Raw genomic sequence first — 22,625 nt, forward strand, 5'->3', positions numbered from 1 at the left:
TAAGTAAGGTACAATTTCTGTCAAAAGCAAGCATATGACTGTCTGATACACCTGCCAAGCCAATGAATCCTTAGGTTGGGCTCACGACAAAGCACCAACTATAGAGTGATAACAGTGTTAAGTACAGAAACACAGTTCAACATGAATTTCCTCGGAGCAATATTTGAACCTGAAGGACAGTTCACTGATAAATGGAAAGCTAAATACCCATTGTGAACTTTAGATCATAGAGGTTGTTCCAACTGAATCAACTAACAGATATTTCTGTCTGTCACTCATTAAGTAATGAACTAAATGCTAAAATAAAAGCAAAATACTGCAGATGCTGGAAATCTGAAATAAAAACAAGAAATGCTGGAACCACTCAGCAGGTCTGGCAGCATCTGTGAAAAGAGAAGCAGAATTAACGTTTCGGGTCAGTGACCCTTCATCAGAACTGACAAATATTTGAAAAGTCACAGGTTATAAGCAAGTGAGGTGGGGGTGGGGCAAGAGATAACAAAGGAGGTCTAGATTGGACCAGGCCACATAGCTGACCAAAAGGTCACGGAGCAAAGGCAAACAATATGTTAATGGTGTGTTGAAAGACAAAGCATTAGTACAGATTAGGTGTAAATACACTGAATATTGAACAGCAGCAAGTGCAAACCTGAAAAAAACAGTGGGTAGGCAAACTGAACAAACTAAGATGAAATGAAATAAGTGCCTGGGAGTGAGGAGAGAGGAGGTAAATGGGCAGGTATTACACCTCCTGCGATTGCAGGGGAAGGCGCCATGGGACGGGGACGAGGTGGTGGGGGTAATGGAGGAATGGACCAGGGTGTCGCGGAGGGAACGATCCCTTCGGAATGCAGACAGGGGAAGGGAGGGGAGATGCGACTGGTAGTGGCATCACGCTGGAGGTGGCGGAAATGGCGGAGGATGATCCTTTGGATATGGAGGCTGGTGGGGTGAAAAGTGAGGACAAGGGGAACCCTGTCACGGTTCTGGAAGGGAGGGGAAGGGGTGAGGGTAGAGGTGCAGGGAATGGGTCTGACACAGGTGAGGGCCCTGTCAACCACAGTGGGGGGAAATCCTCGGTTGAGGAAAAAGGAGGTCATATCAGAAGCACCGTCATGGAAGGTAGCATCATCAGAGCAGATGCGTCGGAGACGGAGAAACTGGGAGAATGGAATGGAGTCCTTACAGGAGGTAGGGTGTGAAGAAGTGTAGTCGAGATAGATGTGGGAGTCGGTGGGCTTATAATGGATATTAGTAGACAACCTATCCCCAGAGACGGAGACAGAGAAGTCAAGGAAGGGAAGGGAAGTGTCAGAGATGGACCATGTAAAGGTGAGAGAAGGGTGGAAATTGGAAGCAAAGTTGATAAAGTTTTCCAGTTCGGGGCGGGAGCAGGAAACGGCACCGATACAGTCATCAATGTACCGGAAAAAGAGTTGGGGGAGGGGGCCTGAGTAGGACTGGAACAAAGAATGCTCGACATAACCCACAAAAAGACAGACATAACTAGGACCCATGCGGGTACCCAGAGCGACACCTTTTACTTGAAGGAAGTACATGGAGTTGAAGGAGAAGTTGTTCAATGTGAGAACAAGTTCAGCCAGGCGGAGGAGGGTGGTGGTGGATGGGGACTGGTCGGGCCTCTGTTCCAGGAAGAAGCGGAGAGCCCTCAAACCATCCTGGTGGGGAATGGAGGCGTAGAGCGATTGGACATCCATAGTGAAGAGGAGGCGGTTGGGACCAGGAAACTGGAAATTGTCAAAATGACGTAGGGAGTCAGAAGAGTCACGAATGTAGGTGGGAAGAGACTGGACCAGCGGAGAAAAGATAGAGTCAAGATAGGAAGAAATAAGTTCAGTTGGGCAGGAGCAGGCTGACACAATGGGTCTGCCGGGACAGTCCCGTTTCTGGATGCTAAATGCTAACCCTTGATTAAACCTACAGTAGTTAAAGTAAGATAATTGGAATATCATATCACAAGAGGTTACAAAAGTCTCTTCCCACCAATTAGAAAATATATAATTTACCATCATAATACTTCAGAGTTAAAACTTTACACGATTCTATAATGGCCATCACTGCATTTTTCTAACTTGAGGAGTTCAGTGGTCAAACCACTGAACAAGTGCACGGCAAGTCACTGCAGCAATTGTAGCAATGACATATCTTGCCTTTCATCACATGTTCTGCGGTAAATCCAGCGCAACTAATTAATGCTTAGAACTAAAAAGGTTCGACCACCAAGTTTGTCTTGGGCAGTAATGTACCTTTAAAGCTACTTATTGCCTTCTCTGCCAAAACGTTGCGAATGATCCCATTTACTGGCGAGCAGAAATAGGATCTGAGCAGGCTCGCGATGCCGCCTTTTCAAGTTGCTGGACGACATTCCTGATGAATGTATGCAATGTAAAAAATTTCCTGCAGTGGCAAAATAAAGAATAGTACAAGGTTGTTTCGACAGGGATCCGAGCTAAATAAACAACTCCAAGTTAAAGCCTGTAAATAGGTCATGCGATTGAAACTACACATGCAGAGGCACAGCTTCCTGCCACAGTTTTGTTTTCTTTTCTGGCCTTGCCGCTAAATTAATTTGCAACTATATTGCCATCTTGAATTTTCCAACCCCAAGAAACAAAAATACTACTTGCAGCAGTGTTTTTACATTTTTATAACCAAATACAGCACCATGAGCATAGTGTACAGACTAATTTGCCTTCACAAACGTTACCACAAAGGTATTTCATGGATGAAATGATCAACAAAATGAAGAGTTTTTTCCCCCTCCAAGAGCTTAGCAACCTAAACACAAAACTTTTCTTCGCCCTTTAAGAATGCAGTTATGAGGCTATCGTCCGTTAAAACATATCATGCAAAACCCAGCTAATCAATTCCTCCCCTGCCAGAACGGTTCTGATGAAAGGTCACAGACCTGAAACATTGATTCTGTTTGTCTCTCCACAGATGCTGCCAGACCTGTTGAGTATTTCCAGCATTTTCTGTTTTTATTATAGGCAGCGAATAAGGTATATCGACAAGAAATTATGATGCTGTAATCGTAGCTGTGAGTTCAAATGACAGTTGTAAAGAGCTTCATTGCTAGTTTGATGTCATCCAAGCCAACAAGCATATAATCACTCAGGTACTTTACTTTCTAAAATGCATACAGTGAATGTGATGGAGGGAGTTTTGTGCCCTTTTTGTCTTATTGCAAGTGTTGTAATGGGAGGGTACTGTCTACTGGTGATGCAAAATAATTTTTGCACTAAAAATCATAATTTGAGTGAAACAATATAGGAATTTTGTACAAAAAAATTGAGTTTTCAAATAACTCTAATTAATGGACTTTGAATTATACAAGAATAGATTGCACATGGATGCAAGAATTTCACCCAGTGTGCATCAAAACTTGCATAAGTACCAGTTCTCGGTTCAATAGCTCAGTGGTCACCATCTTAGAATTGTTATGTATCTGGATAGCTATAGCATCAGTTAATTAATTTTAAAACAATTTAAGAATCTTACCTCCCTACTTAACAAAAGAGGTTCAAATCAGCTGCTGCATGTTTCTGCCATGAACACGTTCCTTACAGTTACATTGATCCCTGAAGAAGCTGTCTGAATTTTCATGTCTGGTCTTTAGAGAGACAAATTATGGAAAGAGCCATGTGCCACTGAAGTCCAAACTGTTGGTTACATGGAATAAAATGTGCATTTCCAGGGTTGGCTTCAAATGGAAATAAATATCCTTGTGTGAAGTAATCAACTGGCAGAGAAGGTGCCTTAACAGATTAAGTATATTGGAGACATGCCAGTCTGTATGGATTCCCATGGTTGAGGAAACCGATCACAGATATGTGGTTGTAAGGATGCCTGCTAGTCCTGCAAATGAAAACATGTGTAAAATATTATCTTTTTAATTGGCCCTCCCATTCTACATTCTACATGTACTTCAAATAGTGTGGTTGATTCTGCGTCCTTCACCTCTAAGACAAGAATAGATTAATATTGTTGAATAGCAATTACATAGCAAAGGAAATAAATGCCCAATACGATAACAAAGAGGTATACTGATTTCATTAGTTCAATAGAAAAGGTGCTCATTAGGTGAGAGATTCAGCTTATTGATTCAGATATCGATGAGATCTTGATTCCTTATTAGTTTCTCCTTAAAAATGTAGTTCTTTTTAACTTTTGGTATAACCATGCTGATTGTCACGTGGCAGGAGTATGAGAAAGGTACAAAAAGTAGCGAATGTAAACCAGGTTTTGGATTTAAATGTTTGATCTCAACCCAGAATGCTGAGCTCAGAACTGTAAACTTTCTTTGGCCTCCTTGTCTCAAGAGACAATGAGTAAGCGCCTAGAGGTGGTCAGTGGTTTGTGGAGCAGTGCCTGGAGTGGTTATAAAGGCCAAATCTAGAGTGACAGACTCTTCCACAGGTGCTGCAGATATAATTGGTTGGCGGGGCTGTTTCACAGTTGGCTCTCTCCTTACACTGTCTTTTTTCCTGCCAACTGCTAAGTCTCTTCAACTCGCCACTCTTTAACCCCGCCTTTATGGCTGTCCGCCAGCTCGGGCGATTAATGGCAACAGACTCCCACGACCTGTGGTCAATGTCACAGGACTTCATGTCGCATTTGCAGACGTCTTTAAAGCAGAGACATGGACGGCCAATGGGTCCGATACCAGTGACAAGCTCACTGTACAATGTGTCCTTGGGGATCCTGCCATCTTCCATGTGGTTCACATGGCCAAGCCATCTCAAGAGCCACTGGCTCAGTAGGGTGTATATGTTGGGGATGTTGGCCGCCTCGAGGACCTCTGCAATGGAGACATGATCCTGCCACCTGATGCCAAGGATTCACCGGAGGTAGCGAAGATGGAATGAGTTGAGACATCGCTCTTGGCTGACATGTGTTGTCCAGGCCTCGCTGCTGTAGAGCAAGGTACTGAGGACACAGGCTTGAAACACTTGGACTTTTGTGTTCCATGCCAGTGCGCCATTTTCCCACACCCTCTTGGCCAGTCTGGACATAGCAGCGGACGCTTTTCCCATGCGCATGTTGATTTCTGCATTGAGAGACAGGTTACTGGTGATAGTTGAGCCTAGGTAGGCAAACTCTTGAACCACTTCCAGAGCGTGGTCGCCGATATTGATGGATGGACCATTTCTGATGTCCTGTCCCATGATGTTAGTTTTCTTGAGGCTGATGGTTAGGCCAAATTCGTTGCAGGCAGCTGCAATCCTGTCAATGAGTCATGGCAGACACTCTTCAGTGTGAGATGTTAATGCAGCATTGTCAGCAAAGAGGAGTTCCCTGATGAGGACTTTCCGTACTTTGGTCTTCACTCTAAGACAGGCAGGACAACCTGCCATCTGATCTTGTGAAGGAAAATTCCTTCTTCTGAAGACTTGAATGCATGTGAGAGCAGCAGTGAGAAGAAGATCCCAAACAGTGTAGGTGCGAGAACACAGCCCCATTTCACACCACTCAGGATAGGAAAGGGGTCTGATGAGGCACCGCTATGCTGAATTGTGCCTTTCATATTGTCATGGAATGAGGTGATGATACTTAGTAGCTTTGGTGGACATCTGATCTTTGCTAGTAGGCTGAAGAGACCACGTCTGCTGACGAGGTCAAAGGCTTTGTTGAGATCTATGAAAGCAACGTAGAGGGGCATCTGTTGTTCACGGCATTTCTCTTGTAGCTGGTGAAGGGAGAACAGCATGTCAATGGTGGATCTCTGTGCTCGAAAGCCGCACTGTGCCGCTGGGTGGAGCACTACCTAGAACTGTACTCCAGGGAAAATGTTGTCACTGATACCGCCCTCAATGCAGCTCAGTCTCTGCCAGTCATGGATGAGCTGGACGAACAGCCAACAAAATCGGAACTCAGTAATACCATTGATTCTCTAGCCAGTGGAAAAGCCCCTGGGAAGGATGGCATTACCCCTGAAATAAATCAACATTGCCAAGCCTGCTATATTCTCAGCACTCCATGAACTGCTTTGCCTGTGCTGGGATGAGGGAGCAGTACCACAGGACATACGCGATGCCAATATCATCACCCTCTAGAAGAACAAGGGCGACCACGGTGACTGCAACAACTACCATGGAATCTCCCTGCTCAGCATAGTGGGGAAAGTCTTCGCTCGAGTTGTTTTAAACAGGCTCCAGAAGCTGGCTGAGCATGTCTACCCTGAGAACTGTAACTACAAATGTATAAATCCACAATCACAAGGTTTGGTTGTAAGTAAGTATAGTTTTTGTATTATTGCAAGTACTATATACTTAACAAATCTATGATGCTTGATGCCAATGTTTCATGAACCTGATTATAAGAAATAAATAGCACATCTAATCATGAATAAACACAACCTCTAACACAACTCTGGTCAACTCCCCCATGCCTATTGGGCACCAAGCTCATTAAATTAAATCGATCTGGTAGTGACCCAGCAAGAATGCCAAGACACTAATCTTCGCCCTCCTCCATCTGATTCTGAAGACTCCCAAGATACTTATGTTTACGTTAGGTTAATTAACAAGGTGCAGAGACAATCGTAAGAATAAATGCTCAAAACTTTTAATCCCAATTGTTGGCCTCAAAACACAAATACAAAGAAAATGTTCTGAGATGACAAATGGAAAGTTAGAGACCTTTCATATAATTCCCCAACAATTGATTGTCAACTCTCCATCTTAACTTCTGCAAACAAAGAATGTAGTTTCAGGAAGAAGATGGTCAGAGATTCCACATGGTGGAGCAGTGATGTGTGAATCTACAGCTCTGGCAAAATGCTTGGAATTTTTTTTGGATTGACGGAGTATTGCAATGTTCTCTTCATTAATATGGAAGTTTTCCAAAGCATAAACAACCCCAGTCAGAATCTTATAGAATATAGACATGCTGACCACATGGTTTAGATATCAGATTGCGCTGCTAATGGCCCATCCCCATCAGATCAGATTTTCTGCGTGGCTTTTGACTCTTTAGAGTTTCAGACTGTAGATGAGTGCTCCTCACTGCCTTCAATATTCCATTACAAAGTGAATATAGGCTATATACAACTCTGATTGTCATTGTGATCAATTAGGATTGAGCCTTCAAGGACTTCAATCAGCTTTTACATTTGCACGCCCCAGTGCAGACCAGATGTGATTACCAAAGTATGGAGGTGAAGGCTACCCTGAAGAGTCTTGACTACTTTTAAAAAGTCAGAGTCACTAAACAACTTTGCCAAACAGAGACTTTGCAGTATCAAAACATGCATAGCATTTATCTTCCCACTGTCCAATTCCCTCCACATCATCCATTGCAGCAAGTAGGTCGGCACTTGTCTTTTAGATGGACAACAACTCTGTAGGGGTTTATGTCATAGCAAAGGAAATGCCATTTTGATAACATTCACCATATTTATGATGAAATGAGAAAACAGAGTTGGTTCAACTATTCCTCCCATTTGGGACTGCACAGAAATATTACAATAGTTGAGGCAAATAGCATCGATGTATTTACAGGAAAGCTAGATAAACACACAAGAAAGAAAGGAAGACAAGGTACGTTGACAGAGTTAAATTAAGTAGAGTGAGAGGAGGCTACTGTGGAGCATAAACACTGAGCATGGACCAGTTGGGTTGAATGGCAAGTTTCGGCACTGTACATTCTATGAAAGTCTGCTTATTATGGCCCAATGCAAATATTATGTGAGTAAGTTTCATAACTAGTTCAGTAGCTCACAATGGATGCCACAGGAGCCTAGCTCTTAAACCCAAGATGTTACATATTGTCAACAGCTTCTGCTCTCTGTGGCAGAATGACTCAATTCTGTAACAGATCAAACACATGAGTTCTGATAAATTCAATTGACAGACCGGAAAGAATCAGGGATATTGGTTAATTTTTTTCTATCTTAACCTGGAGGCATCGAGTCCAATCATCTCATTGTTCCAAACATCAGCTAAGCTGAAGTTAGCTAACTCAAAGACCAAATGTTTTTAAATGCAGCAGAATCATTTGATCTGCAGTCCTTGTTGAATTTTATTTGATAACAGCTCGAATACATTATTACCCCTGAAATCTAACATATAACACCATTTTCTTCTATGCAACTTTGAAACTTACTCTTTTTGTTCTTGGGATCTAGGTGATGTGGGCAAGGTTGCATCTTACTGCCTATCCCTTGCGGCCTCGAGAAAATGATGCTAAGGCTTCTTGAACCACTGCAATCCTTGTGCTGATGGTGCTTGCTAGAAAATTCCAGGATGTTGGCTGAGCGACAATGAAGGAACAGTGATGCAGATCCAAGGTAAGATGGGATGTGACTCACCTGGAGGGAAACTTGGGCTTGTGGATGCTGTGAGCTGAGAGGCTGCGTCAAAGTAACCTTGATGAATTGCTGTGGTGCATCCACTAAGTAATATAGACTATAACGGCAGTGGCCAATGGTGGAGGGGGAGGCAGGCTCAATGAAATGCTGCTTGACCTCCAGAACAACTACAGTCACCTATTCTCTAGCATTCAGCTTTTACATTCATGCTGGAGCTGAAATGACATAAGCTACTGCGACAGCCCACAATGCTTCGGGTGTTCCTAGTTGTGGATCACTATATCTGTCCATGAACTTAGATGAACTTAGGGCTTGGATTAGTACCTGGGAGTATGATGTTATTGCTATTACTGAGACTTGGTTGAGGGAAGGGCATGATTGGCAACTAAATATCCCAGGATACCGATGCTTCAGGCGGGATAGAGAGGGAGGTAAAAGGGGTGGAGGAGTTGCATTACTGGTCAAAGAGGATATCACAGCTGTGCTGAAGGAGGGCACGATAGAGGACTCGTGCAGTGAGGCAATATGGGCAGAACTCAGAAATAGGAAGGGTGCGGTAACAATGTTGGGGCTATACTACAGGCCTCCCAACAGCGAGCGTGAGATAGAGGTACAAATATGTAAACAGATTATGGAAAGATATAGGAGCAACAGGGTGGTGGTGATAGGAGGGTAGCAGGGATAATCCAGGTAATTATAGACCGGTGAGCCTGACGTCAGTGGTAGGGAAGCTGCTGGAGAGGTTACTGAGGGATAGGATCTATTCCCATTTGGAAGAAAATGGGCTTATCAGTGATAGGCAACATGGTTTTGTGCAGGGAAGGTCATGTCTTACCAACTTAATAGAATTCTTTGAGGAAGTGACAAAGTTGATTGATGAGGGAAGGGCTGTAGATGTCATATACATGGACTTCAGTAAGGCGTTTGATAAGGTTCCCCATGGTAGGCTGATGGAGAAAGTGAAGTCGCATGGGGTCCAAGGTGTACTAGCTAGATGGATAAAGAACTGGCTGGGCAACAGGAGACAGAGAGTAGCAGTGGAAGGGAGTTTCTCAAAATGGAGACGTGTGACCAGTGGTGTTCCACAGGGATCCGTGCTGGGACCACTGTTGTTTGTGATATACATAAATGATTTGGAGGAAAGTATAGGTGGTCTGATTAGCAAGTTTGCAGACGACACTAAGATTTGTGGAGTAGCAGATAGTGAAGGGGACTGTCAGAGAATACAGCAGAATATAGATAGACTGGAGAGTTTGGCAGAGAAATGGCAGATGGAGTTCAATCAGGGCAAATGCGAGGTGATGCATTTTGGAAGATCCAATTCAAGAGTGAACGATACAGTAAATGGAAAAGTCCTGGGGAAAATTGATGTACAGAGAGATTTGGGTGTTCAGGTCCATTGTTCCCTGAAGGTGGCAACGCAGGTCAATAGAGTGGTCAAGAAGGCATACGGCATGCTTTCCTTCATCGGACGGGGTATTGAGTACAAGAGTTGGCAGGTCATGTTACAGTTGTGTAGGACTTTGGTTCGGCCACATTTGGAATACAGCGTGCAGTTCTGGTCGCCACATTACCAAAAGGATGCAGATGCTTTGGAGAGGGTGCAGAGGAGGTTCACCAGGATGTTGCCTGGTATGGAGGGCGCTAGCTATGAAGAGAGGTTGAGTAGATTAGGATTATTTTCATTAGAAAGACGGAGGTTGAGGGGGGACCTGATTGAGGTGTACAAAATCATGAGGTGTATAGACAGGTTGGACAGCAAGAAGCTTTTTCCCCAGAGTGGGAGATTCAATTACTAGGGGTCACGAGTTCAAAGTGAAAGGGGAAAAGTTTAGGGGGGATATGCGTGGAATGTTCTTTACGCAGAGAGTGGTGGGTGCCTGGAACGCGTTGCCAGCGGAGGTGGTAGACGCGGGCACGATAGCGTCTTTTAAGATGTATCTAGACAGATACACGAATGGGCAGGAAGTAAAGAGAGACAGACCCTTAGAAAATAGGCGTCATGTTTAGATAGAGGATCTGGATCGGCGCAGGCTTGGAGGGCCGAAGGGCTTGTTCCTGTGCTGTAATTTTCTTTGTTCTTTGTCTGTCCCATTTAGCACTATAGTTGTGCCACATGACAGGATCGAGCTAAGCCTCAGTGTGAAGATGAGACTTCCTGCCATTGCCATTGTGGGCGCACATAGATCTGCAACAGATAGGCTAAGAGGATAATGCCAGATAGATTACTCCCTTGTTTTGGCTCATTCACCTGGCAGTCTGGCAGCTTTAGGATTTGGTCAGTGGTGGTTTAACTGAAGCACTCTATGATGGACATTGAAATCCCTCATGCAGAGTACACTGGCAATTGTAGACCTCTAATAACACATACATACTCCTAGTTTATTACCAGCATCCAAGAGGTTAATCAAACTAAAAGACTTTAAAAATCTGTAGGAATAATAATAACCTTTGCTCCTGAGATTAAAAACAAAGTTCAGGTCTCTACATCCATCCCGATATGATGAACTCACACAATAATATCCAAGAGTCCAAGCTCCTATCAATTCAAATAAAATACACACTCGCTGGAAGTGTGCATTTTTAAAAAATATTTGTTCATGGGATGTGGTTGTCACCGACAGGGCCAGTAATTATTGACCATCCCTCAATGCCCTTGAGAGATACAGATACTGTGTAAGAACGAGTTCCAGTTTGTCTGTGATGGCTGACTCCAGAGTCAAACAGCACATTCGCATTCACTGACCAAATTAATAATCCCCTAAATTCTATATGGCCCCTGTGGATTGGAAGGTAACAAATGTAACCCTGCTGTTCCAGAAGGAGGGAAGAGAGAAAACAGGGAACTGCAGGCCAGTTAGCTGGACATCAGTAGTTGGAAAAATGCTAGAATGTATTATTAGGAAAGTAGCCACAGGGTACTTAGAAAATCATAATATGATGAGGCAACATCAACACAGATTTATGAAAGGAAAATCATGTTTGACAGATCTATTAGAGTTTTTGAGGTTGTAACTGGCAGGATATATAAAGGGGAAACAGTCGACGTAGTGTATTTGGATTTTCAAATAAGATTTTACGAGATGCCAAATAAGAGGTTATTATACAAAATTAGGATTGGGGTAATATTAGCATGGATTGAGGATTGGTTAACCGACAGAAAAAAAAAAGAGAGAGTAGGAATAAACGTATCATTTTCAGGTTGACATACTGTAACTGAAGCAGTCCGTGTACAAATGCAGGAAGACCTGGACAATATCCAGGCTTGGGCTGATAAGTGGCAAGTAACATTCATGCCACACAAGTGCCAGGCAATGACCATTCCCAAAAGAGAGAATCTAACCATCTCCCCTTGACATTCAATGGCATTGCCATCACTGAATCCCCCACTATCAATATTCAGAACCTGAAACTGAACTGGAGTAGTCATATAAATACCGGGGCTACAAGAGCAGTTCTGAGGCTAGGATTCCTGTGGCGAGTAACTCACTTCCTGACTCCCCAAAGCCTGTCCACCATCTACAAGGCACAAGTCAGGAGTGTGATGGAATACTCTCCACTTGCCTGGATGGGTGCAGCTCCAACACTCAAGAAGCTTGACACGATCCAGGACAAAGCAGTCTGCATGATTGGCACCCCATCAACAAACATTCACTCCTTCCACCACCAGCGCACAGTGGCAGCAGTGTGTACAATCTACAAGATGCACTGCAACAACGCACCAAGGCTCCTTAGACAGCACCTTACAAACCCGCAGCCTCTACTACCTAGAAAGACAAGGGCAGCAGATGCATGGTAACACCACTACCTGCAAGTTTCTCTCCAAACCACACACCGTCCTGATTTGGAACTATATTACCGTTCCTCCACTGTCGCTAGGTCAAAATCCTACAACTCCCTTCCTAACAGCACTGTTGGTTTACCTACCCCACATGGATGGCAGCAGTTTAAGGCAGCTCACCACCACCTTCTCGAGGGCAATTAGGGATGGGCAATAAATGCTGGCCTAGCCAGTGAGGCCCACATCCCGTGAATGAAAAAGAAACGAGTCGGATGCTGCAAGGTTCAGTACTTGGGCCTGAGCTATTTAAAATCTATAATAATCTCAGTTTTTGTCTGTCCAGAGCGTATTGATTGGTCATGGTAAAAGGACGTGTCTGTTGGTGGGTTTACTTGGCAAGTGGAGCCTGGCACTTGGGGCACTCAGAGGACTGGAATCCGTGATGCATATGCGGTTGCCAATGGTTGGTGGAAAACAACAACAGCTGAAGTTCATTGGAGCCGAACAACAAAGATACCTTGACAGGAGAGACTGGGCCAGATCTTGTTCTCATCCTGATGGAGGGTTTCTTGGCGGTGGTGGGGGTGGGGTGGTGGGCGGAGAATCGCAGAAAAATCACCCGCCGCCACGGAACCAGACACCAGGATTCCCACTTCCAATCTTCGCAGGGAAAGGATAGGCAGATAAAGGCCTTCCCACCCAGAGCCCAATTGAGGCCCTTAAGTGGCCCATTAAACAGTCACTTAAGGGCCTCTTCCCACTGCCGCTGGGCTCTTAGCAGGGGTGGAGAGGGCCTCCGCCGCACAGGGAGAATGCCTTCGAAAATGGGACACCCTGCCTGCGGGCTTGTGGGGGTGGTCCCTCTTCTGTGGGTAATTTGTGGCCCACGGAGGACCTCCCACCAGGAACAACTGCACCCCCTGGGAGCAGAGGCTGGATTCCCACGAATTTTCGGCCCAGCGCCGGGAGCCCTGCCTCCTGCACAAAATCCAGCACATTATTTCCATGAGCGATGGGATGGGATTGATGGAAATGGTTAAGTGTGGCAATATCGCAGGGATAATTATTTGATACAAATTATTCAAAAGCTATTCTTTGTGCTAAAAATGAAAATTCACTAGATCTGAATGAAAAAGTTTTAGAAAAGCTATCAAGTGAATTAAAAGAATAAATCAGCGTTGATTCTATAGATGAAGATGATGACAGCAATCTGTACCCTTCAGAGTCTTTACATAGTCTAACTCCATATAATAATAATGCTACAAAACTTGAATCCTAAACAAGGACTCTGTTATGGAACAAGATTGGTAGTTAGGTAGCTGTTTTCTTCGATGATAAATGCTGAAATTATAATAGGCATGGTTCAAGGAAATAAAGTGCTTATTTCTTGAATAATATGGAGCCCATCAGCTGTAAACCTGCCTTTTCAACTTAAGAGAAAACAGTTTTATTTTTTATTTTATTTAGAGATACAGCACTGAAACAGGCCCTTCGGCCCATCGAGTCTGTGCCGACCATCAACAACCCATTTATACTAATCCTACACTAATCCCATATTCCTACCATATCCCCACCTGTCCCTATGTTCCCCTACCACCTACCTATACTAGGGGTAATTTATAATGGCCAATTTACCTATCAACCTGCAAGTCTTTGGTGGTGGGAGGAAACCGGAGCACCCGGCGAAAGCCCACGCAGACACAGGGAGAACTTGCAAACTCCGCACAGGCAGTACCCAGAATTGAACCCGGGTCGCTGGAGCTGTGAGGCTGCGATGCTAACCACTGCGCCACTGTGCCGCCCATATTTCCCAGTTCCCAATTAGACTTCCACATTCTATGACTGTAAACAAGTCACAAGACCAGACTCCTGACAAAATTTGCATTTAAGGGGGAATTTTAGGCTTTCCCCCCATGGCGGGTTTGGAGGCGGGAAGAGCATAAAAACCAGGTGGCATGGTGGTGGGGGTGGGGTGGTTGCTGCCACTGTCCTGCCTCTGTTGAAATTCAGCCCAGGGCGGGAAGGCCTCTGAATGGCCTTCACGTCCTGTTGCCAATTGAGGCCCTTAACTGGGTAATTAACCCCCAATTAAAAGGCCTCTTCCCACTGCAGCCACAATTACCCGTGCGGCAGGCACCTGGTCACTGCACAGGAAGCACAGCACGAAAAACCATGCGGGCCGCTTCCCAGCTCCCGGGGGGAGGGAGGAGTGGGGGGGCGGGTCCCTCACTCAAAACCACTTAGTGCCTAAACGGGGGACCCGGCATCAGGAAGGGGGGGGGGGGGGGGAGGGGAGCCTGCTGAGGGCTACCCCCCCTCCTTTGCTCCTGACCCTCCTCCCGCCCCAATCCCTACCCCGTGACACTCCTCCCGCCCTGACCTACTTGAGGGCTGGTTCCAGTGATGCTCCTGAGCCTCCAGGACAGTCACCTCCAGCAGCAGCCACCAGCAGCTGACCAGAAGGTCACGGAGCAAAGGCAAACAGTATGTTAATGGTGTGCTGAAAGACAAAGCATTAGTACAGATAGGGTGCCTCCCCTCCCCTATCCACTTTCCAAAGGGATCGTTCCCTCCGTGACACTCTGGTCCACTCCTCCATTACCCCCACTACCTCGTCCCCTTCCCACAGCACCTTCCCCTGCAATCGCAGGAGGTGTACTACCTGTCCATTTACCTCCTCTCTCCTCACTATCCAAGGCCCCAAACACTCCATGCTCCATGACCTTCTGGTTAGCTATTCTGTGACCTTGTCCTGTCAACACCTTCTCTTTTGTTATCTTTTGCCCCACCCTTTCTTCACTTGCTGAAAATCTTTTACATTTCTTATATCTGCCAGTTCTGATGAAAGGTCACTGACCTGAAATGTTAACTCTGCTTCTCTCTCCACAGATGCTGCCAGACCTGCTGAGTATTTCCAGCATTTCTTGTTTTTATTTCAGATTTCCAGCATCTGCAGTATTTTGCTTTTATTTTAGGAAAGCAAATAGTATGTTAGCATTTATTTCAAAGGGATTGGAGTACAATATTAAAGAAGTCTTACTACAATTATATAGGGACTTGGTGAGCCCACACCTGGGGTACTGTGTACAATTTTGGTCTTCTTACCTAAGGAAGGATGTAACTGCCTTTGAGGGAATGCAATAAAGGTACAGTAGACTGATTCCTAGGATGAGGGAATCATTTAATGAGGAGAGATTGAGTGGACTAGGCTTCTATTCCCTAGAATTAAGAATGAGAGGTGATCTCATTGAAACAAATAAAATTCTTAAGGGCTTGACAGGGTAGATTCTGGCAGCATTTTCTCTCTGTTAGGGAGTCCAGGACACAGGGTCAGAGTCTCAGAATAAGAGGTCAGCCATTTAGAACTGAGATGAGTAGAAGTTTCTTCACTCAATCAGTTGCGAATCTTTGGAATTCTCTGAGAACTATGAATGCTCAATCATTGAATATATTCAAGACAAAGATTGACAGATTTTTGGATACTAAGGGAAATAAGGGACAGGGAGACAGCCTGAGAAGGTGAAGTTAATGTGAATCAGCAATGATCTTTTTGAATGTTGGAACAGGCTGGTGAAGAAATGACTGACTCCGCTCTTATTCTTTTAATGTTCATTACATTTAATTGTGTATTTATTTTTGTCAGAAATTTGTGTTCTGTCTTCCCTAACTTTACCCCCAATTCTGGCCTCATCACCCCTTACCTACTTTGCCTCACCACTGGCCATCATATCGTCAGCCATCTAAGTGCAAAGCCATGGAATTCCCAACCTAAACATCTCTACCTCCCTCTTCTTCAAAGCATCACCCTCGTCTCAGTGGCAGCATTCGTATTTACAAATGGATATGGATAGGTTAGGTGAATGGGCCAAAATTTGGCAGATGAAGTTTAACGTGGATAAGTGTGAGGTTATCCATTTTGGTCGGAAGAATAGAAAGGCAAATTATCTAAATGGAGAGAAACTTCAGAGTGCTTCGGTGCAGAGGGATCTGGGTGTCCTCATGCATGAATTGCAGAAAACTAGTTTGCAGGTGCAGCAGGTAATAAGGAAGACAAATGGAATTTTGGAATTTATTGCTAAAGGAAGAGAGTATAAAAGTAGGGAAGTGTTGCTGCAATTGTACAAGGCATTAGTGAGACCACACCTGGAGTATTGCGTACAGTTTTGGTCCCCTTACTTGAGAAAGGATGTAGTTGCATTGGAGGCAGTTCAGAGGAGGTTCACTAGATTGATTCCAGAGATGGGGGGCTTGTCTTATGAACAGAGATTGAGCAGTTTAGGCCTTTACTCTCTGGAGTTCAGAAGAATGAGAGGAGATCTAATTGAGGTATATAAGATGATTAAGGGGATTGACAAAGTCGACGTAGAGAGGATGTTTCCTCTGGTGGGGCAATCTAGAACAAGAGGTCATAGTTTTAGGATAAGGGGTTGCAGATTTAAAAGACAGATGAGGAGAAATTACTTCTCTGAAAGGATCACGAGTCTGTGGAATTCAGTACCCCAGAGTGCGGTGAATGCCGGGACATTGAGTAAATTTAAGGAGGAGATAGACAGATTTTTAATTAGTAAAGGGTTGAAGGATTATGGAGAACGGGCAGGAAAGTGGAGCTGAGGCCGAGATGAGATCAGCCATGATCGTATTGAATGGTGGAGCAGGCTCAAGGGGCTGAATTGCCGACTCCTGCTCCTAGTTCTTATGTTCTTACGTAATCCAGAGTTATAAAAGTATTGGGTTTAAACCCCACACCTGGGACTTGAGATGATATAGACCGACTCTTCAGTGAGGCACGGACGAAGTTACCTTCTTTTGGATGACAAGTTAATCTGAGGCCCCTTCTTAGGCAGAGGGAAACAATCCCCTGGTACTTTTCAAAGAGAAGGGGAGCTCTCCCAATAAACTGGCAAACATTTATCCCACAACCAAAACAGATGAACTCGTCATTTATCTCAGTGGTGCTTTTGGTACCTCACTGTGCGCCAGTTAGCTACTGCCTTTCCCTACATACAACAATAACTACAATTAAAAACTTACTTAATTGTCTATTAAATGTTTTGGCATATCCTGAGTTTGTGAAATGCTCTATATAAATGCAAGCTTTTTCTTTATCAAGTCTCTGTAAAAAAAAAATCTCTGACTAATCTTTCAGCCACTTGTCCCAATATCTGCATCTTTAGCTTAACGCTCATCGTTGCCTGATTACAAAAATGCTAGAGTCTATTATTAAGGAAGAAATAGCAGGACATTTAGAAAAGCTTAACACAATCAGACAGAGTCAACATGGTTTTGTGATAAGGAAATCATGTTTGACAAATTTGCTGGAGATCTTGGAGGATATAACAAGCAGAGTTGATAAAGGGGAACTGGTAGATGTAGTGTATTTAGATTTCCAGAAGGTATTCGATAAGGTGCCACATAAAAGATTATTGCACAAGATAGGAGCTCACAGTATTGGGGGTAATGTATTAGCATGGATTGAGGATTGGTTAACTCACAGAAGACAGAGAGTAGGGATTAATGGGTCTTTTTCAGGTTGGAAAGACGTAACTAGTGGAGTGCCACAAGGATCAGTCTCAATTATTTACTATCTATATTAATGACTTGGAGGAGGGGGCAGAGTGTGATAAATCCAAATTTGCTGATGATACAAAAATAGGTGGGAGGGCAGGTTGTGATGAGGACATAAGGAATCTGCAAGGGGATATAGATAAGTTGAGTGAATGGGCAAAAACTTGGCAGATGGAGTTTAGTTTAGGAAAGTGTGAGGTCATGAACTTTGGTAGGAAGAATCAAAAGGCAGACTATTATTTAGAGGGAGAGAGACTTCAAAAAAAGTGCAGCACAAAGGGCTCTGGGTGTTCTTGTGCTTGAAACACAAAAGGTTAACATGCAGGTGCAGCAAGTAATTAAGGCGACAAATTGAATTTTGGTCTTTATTGCTGGGGGTTGGAGATAATAAAATAGGGAAGTCTTGTTAAAACGGTACAGGCTGTTGATGAGGTCGCACCTGGAGTACTGTGTACAGTTTTGGTCCCTATATTTAAGAAAGTATATACTGGCATTGAAGGCAGTTCAAAAGAGATTCACTAGGCTGATTCCTGGGATGAAGGTGTTGTCTTATCAAGAACAGCTAAACAGGTTAGGCCTTTATTCATTAGAGTTTAGAAGAATGAGGGGTGATCTTATTGAAACGTACAAGATTCTGAGGGGGCTTGAGGTAGAAGTGAGAAGATGTTTCCACTAGTGGGGGAATCTCAAAGTAGGGGACATAGTTACAGAATAAGGCGACACTCATTTAAAACTGAGATGTGAAGGAATTTCTTCTCTCAGAGGGTAGTGAATGTCTGGAATTCTCTACCCCAAAGAGTTGTGGAGGCGAGATCACTGAAAGTATTTAAAGAGGAGGGAGATAGATTTTTGAAATAATGGGGAGATGAGGGCTTTGAGGAGCTGGCACGAAAGAGGAGTTGAGGTCTGGGGCAGATCAGTCATAATCTTATTGAATGGCGGGGAGACTTGAGGGGCCAAATGGCCTACTCCTGTTCATATTTCAAATGTTCTTATGTACGTCTCTGTGATGCAGCTTGGGACATTTTTCTTTGTTAAAGGTGCTATATAAATGCAAGTTGTTGTTGTTCATACTTATGTGAATGACAGTGTAAAAATTGCCCCTTTTTCTATCACTGCTATAAAAAAAAGTTGACACTGCACTGCCTGGTTTAGTATCAAAGAGGTACAATATATCCTCTTGTAGATGACCAGCTTTTACACTTTCAAACACAGACAACAATTGAGTCTGAAATCTTAAGACTTCTGGTATTTCATCCAAGTACACCAGCAGAGGACATGGCTATAGAGACCATCTGCATTATCCCTTGAAGTAAAAAGAGTAAATCAATTTAGAATTTACCAGACTGCATTCCATCTCCCACCTGGTCTATTTTAACAGATTCTCAACAGCAGTTCAGTGCTTTCCGCTTCGCACTTCCCAGCCTGTGAACAGATTGTGTAAAACAATCTTCCACATTTACAAGTAAAACAGAACCACTGGTACTAGGGCAACAAGTATGCTGAGACATAAGAATCTATCAGCCATCATTGTAACCTTATCCATATCTACATGGTGCTGATACAAAATCAGTTTATCACAATGGATTTCCAGCAATATAATAGTCTTCAGGGCAGATTTCAGGCTCTCTCTACAGAGTGACAAAAATCTCACAGCAGTTTAGGCCTGATTCATTAGATGGATGTTAGCTACAATGTTCACTAGCTGCAGTTTTCACTGATCTATACTTGACGTTACTGGAGCAAGAATGAACAAAGCCACCAGTTGTTAAAGTCATTTAAACTGGTAGCGGGCATTCTTTCAATACCTGTGGAATGGCTAATTCTCAAGTTACACAATTGGTCACAAGGGATGAACAGTTACAAAAACTGGACTATTCAGAACTTTCAATATTTATAAAACAAATGTCATTCAATCATATTGATTTTACACATTGACCCTTTTCTATTGTACAAGGCTTACAAACAGCAGAAATGTCATCTTTTCGGCTTGTTCAAAGTCTGTCACTGAGAGGTCATCCTTACTTCACAGAACACAGCAGAAAACGTATAAAAGCGATCTCGGGATGACCAGTTTCCCACTTATTCCACCGGCTTCAGATATAACACAAATGCACGTTTCAATTAGCTCTCTCTTGTATACAAACACTCCTCAGTAAATACATTGAGGCTTTGGCAGCTGCACCTTTTTAACGTGACCAATTCAAACCTACAACTTATTACCTCGTATAAGTCTAAAGGTGACCGTTTAAATTGAATGGATAAAGTGAAATAATTTCGAAAATGTAACATACGTTTAAATGCAGGGAAAGTACATTTGTAATATCAACTGTACCTTTGCCATTTTGCCAGGCTGTGTACCAGGACAGGCTGAGGAAGGAGGTGACAAACACTAACGCGGTGGCCACAGTCCCATTTCTGAGCCTCATCTCATTGCCCACCGAGTCGCTACCGGAGTTTCGCCGTCTCTCTCATAGCAAGAACCGGGGTTCTCCTCTCCGCACCACGTCTCGCTGCCTCCGTCTGCCCGTTAACTGTTATTGATAATGGAGATGTTTATGTCCGTTAAATTACGGAAGGCTCCAGTAATGCGGGTCTTTCCACTTTCTACTCGGATTTTATTCTGAGCTCCACATCGATACAATAAAAGCCACAATGTTGCAGCTGCTTTCCCCAAACACAACGTCCAGGAAGCACAAAACTCGCCCAAAGGGAGAACAGAGGAAAAGCCTTCACTCGACTGAACTTTACCCAATCAAGAGCCAGCAGTGCCAAACCACGCCCACTCCCCCATCCTCATTGGGCCCCCCCCTTGACGTTTCATTGTCCAATCATCGAATGGGGACAGAACATCGTTTCCTCCCGATTGGGTAACCCCGCTGTCTGTCAACAGTAAAGTCACAATCGACGGTGCAGTTTCACGCCCCACCTCCTTTCCTGTCGATTTGAGCTGCTGGTTCGAGAGCTGAGTTACAAGTGTTGAATGTTCGGACAAGAATTTAATGTTCTTCAGTTGATTTTTTTTTTAAAGGGGAGAAATAAACCAAACATTAAATTTATCACGTGCAGAACTTAAAAGAAAAAATGCGCAGTAACAAAAGGAGCAAAAACGTCAGTTTGAGTTCTGCCAGTCGTTCCTGATATTTGTGAATGTTTTTCAGACTGCCTTATATGGCAGTGTATAAGGCTGTTACAGTTTGTGTCCCTCCTAAGTTCCCAAATACTATGTTTTAACTTTTCAAATATAGTTATTTGTAATTTTACATTGACAAGAACGAAGATTACCAAGTTTATATTTTTAAAAATTATAATAAAATGGGATTCAAACTCGAGCTTGGAGCACTTGTTTCAATGAGATGATGGGAGTGTTCCGAAACCCTGGTGCGCAACGTATACATCCAGCTGAGTAAAAAACATAAAATGGGGGATTTCAACTACCCTGATATTAATTGGACAGAATAGGTAGGTAAAGGGGGTAAGAGACTGGAGTTCCTACTCCTTTCTAACTAAATAGGTAAAAAGCCCAATGAGGGAAGATTCGCTATTGGATCTAGTAATGGGGAATGAGCCAGAGTAAATAAGAGAAGTGAAAGTAGGGGGAATATCTAGGCAATAGTGACCATAATATACTTGATGATGATAATAGGGAAGGACACAAGTAGGATGGAAAGCAGGTTAATTAAATTGGAGAAAAGCTGATTTTGGGAATGGAACTTGGTAAAGTAAAATGGGCAACAATATTGGCAAACAATGATGTAGCACAACAATGGAAAACATTTAAAACGATGTTCAAGGATTAATCAAGGATAGTCAGCATAGCCTTGTCAGGGGGAGATTGTGTCTAACAAATTTGATTGAATTTTTCAAGGAAGTGACTAGGTGTGTAGATGAGGTTAAAGCAGTTGATGTAGTCTACATGGACTTCAGTAAGGCTTTTAATAAGGTCCTGTATGGGAGATTGGTCAAGAAGGTAAGATTCCATGGAATCCAGGGCAATTTGGCAAATTGCATCCAAAATTGGGCCTTAGTGGCAGGAGGTAGAGGATGATGGTCGAGGGTCGTTTTTGCGATTGGAAGCCTGTGACCAGTGGTGTACCGTAGGGATCGGTGCTGGGACCTTGCTGTTTGTAGTGTACATTAATGATTAAGACATGAATATAGAGGTATGATCAGTAAGTTCGCAGATGACATGAAAATTGGTGGTGTCATAAATAGTGAGGAGGATAGCCTTAGATTACAGGATGCTATAGATGGGCTGGTAAGATGGGCAGAGCAGTGGCAAATGGAATTTAATCCTGAGAAGTGTGAGGTCTTAGAGCCATAGAGTTATACAGCACAGAAACAGGCCTTTCAGCCAATCACAGTCAGTGGCGCAGTGGTTAGCACCTCAGCCTCACAGCTCCAGGGACCTGGGTTCAATTCCGGGTACTGCCTGTGTGGAGTTTGCAAGTTCTCCCTGTGTTTGCGTGGGTTTCCTCCGGGTGCTCCGGTTTCCTCCCACATGCCAAAGACTTGCAGGTTGATAGGTTAATTGGCCATTATAAAATTGCCCTTAGTATAGGTAGGTGGTAGGGAAATATAGGGACAGGTGGGATGTGGTAGGAATATGGAATTAGTGTAGGATTAGTATAAATGGGTGGTTGATGGTCGGCACAGACTCGGTGGGCCGAAGGGCCTGTTTCAGTGCTGTATCTCTAAACTAAAGTAAACATGTCTGTGCTGGCCATCAAGCACCTATCTGTTCTAATCCTATTTTCAAGTACTTGGCCCGTAACCTTGTATGCGATGGCGTTTCAAGTGCACATCTAAATATTTCTTAAATGTTGTGAGGGTTTCTGCCTCTACCACCCCTTCAGGTAGTGTGCTCCAGACTCCAACCACCCTCTGGGTGAAAATTTTTTTTCCTTAATTCCTTTCTAAACCTCCTGCCCTCTAGTTATTGATCCC

The 22,625-nt window shown here is 43.7% G+C and overlaps 1 protein-coding gene across 1 annotated transcript in view; it reads right to left on the reverse strand.

Moving 5' to 3' along the window:
* Positions 1–20,424, reverse strand: part of mgat4a (alpha-1,3-mannosyl-glycoprotein 4-beta-N-acetylglucosaminyltransferase A) — a 263,412-nt gene extending 242,988 nt beyond the window's left edge. The window contains exon 1 of the mRNA XM_068033329.1: positions 20,014–20,424. Coding sequence (XP_067889430.1) covers positions 20,014–20,107 — 94 coding nt within the window. The 5' untranslated portion in view covers positions 20,108–20,424. The remainder of the gene's footprint in view (positions 1–20,013) is intronic.
* Positions 20,425–22,625: the final 2,201 nt, after the last annotated feature.

Source organism: Heterodontus francisci, chromosome 6, assembly GCF_036365525.1.
Source record: "Heterodontus francisci isolate sHetFra1 chromosome 6, sHetFra1.hap1, whole genome shotgun sequence".
Classification (NCBI taxonomy): domain Eukaryota; kingdom Metazoa; phylum Chordata; class Chondrichthyes; order Heterodontiformes; family Heterodontidae; genus Heterodontus; species Heterodontus francisci.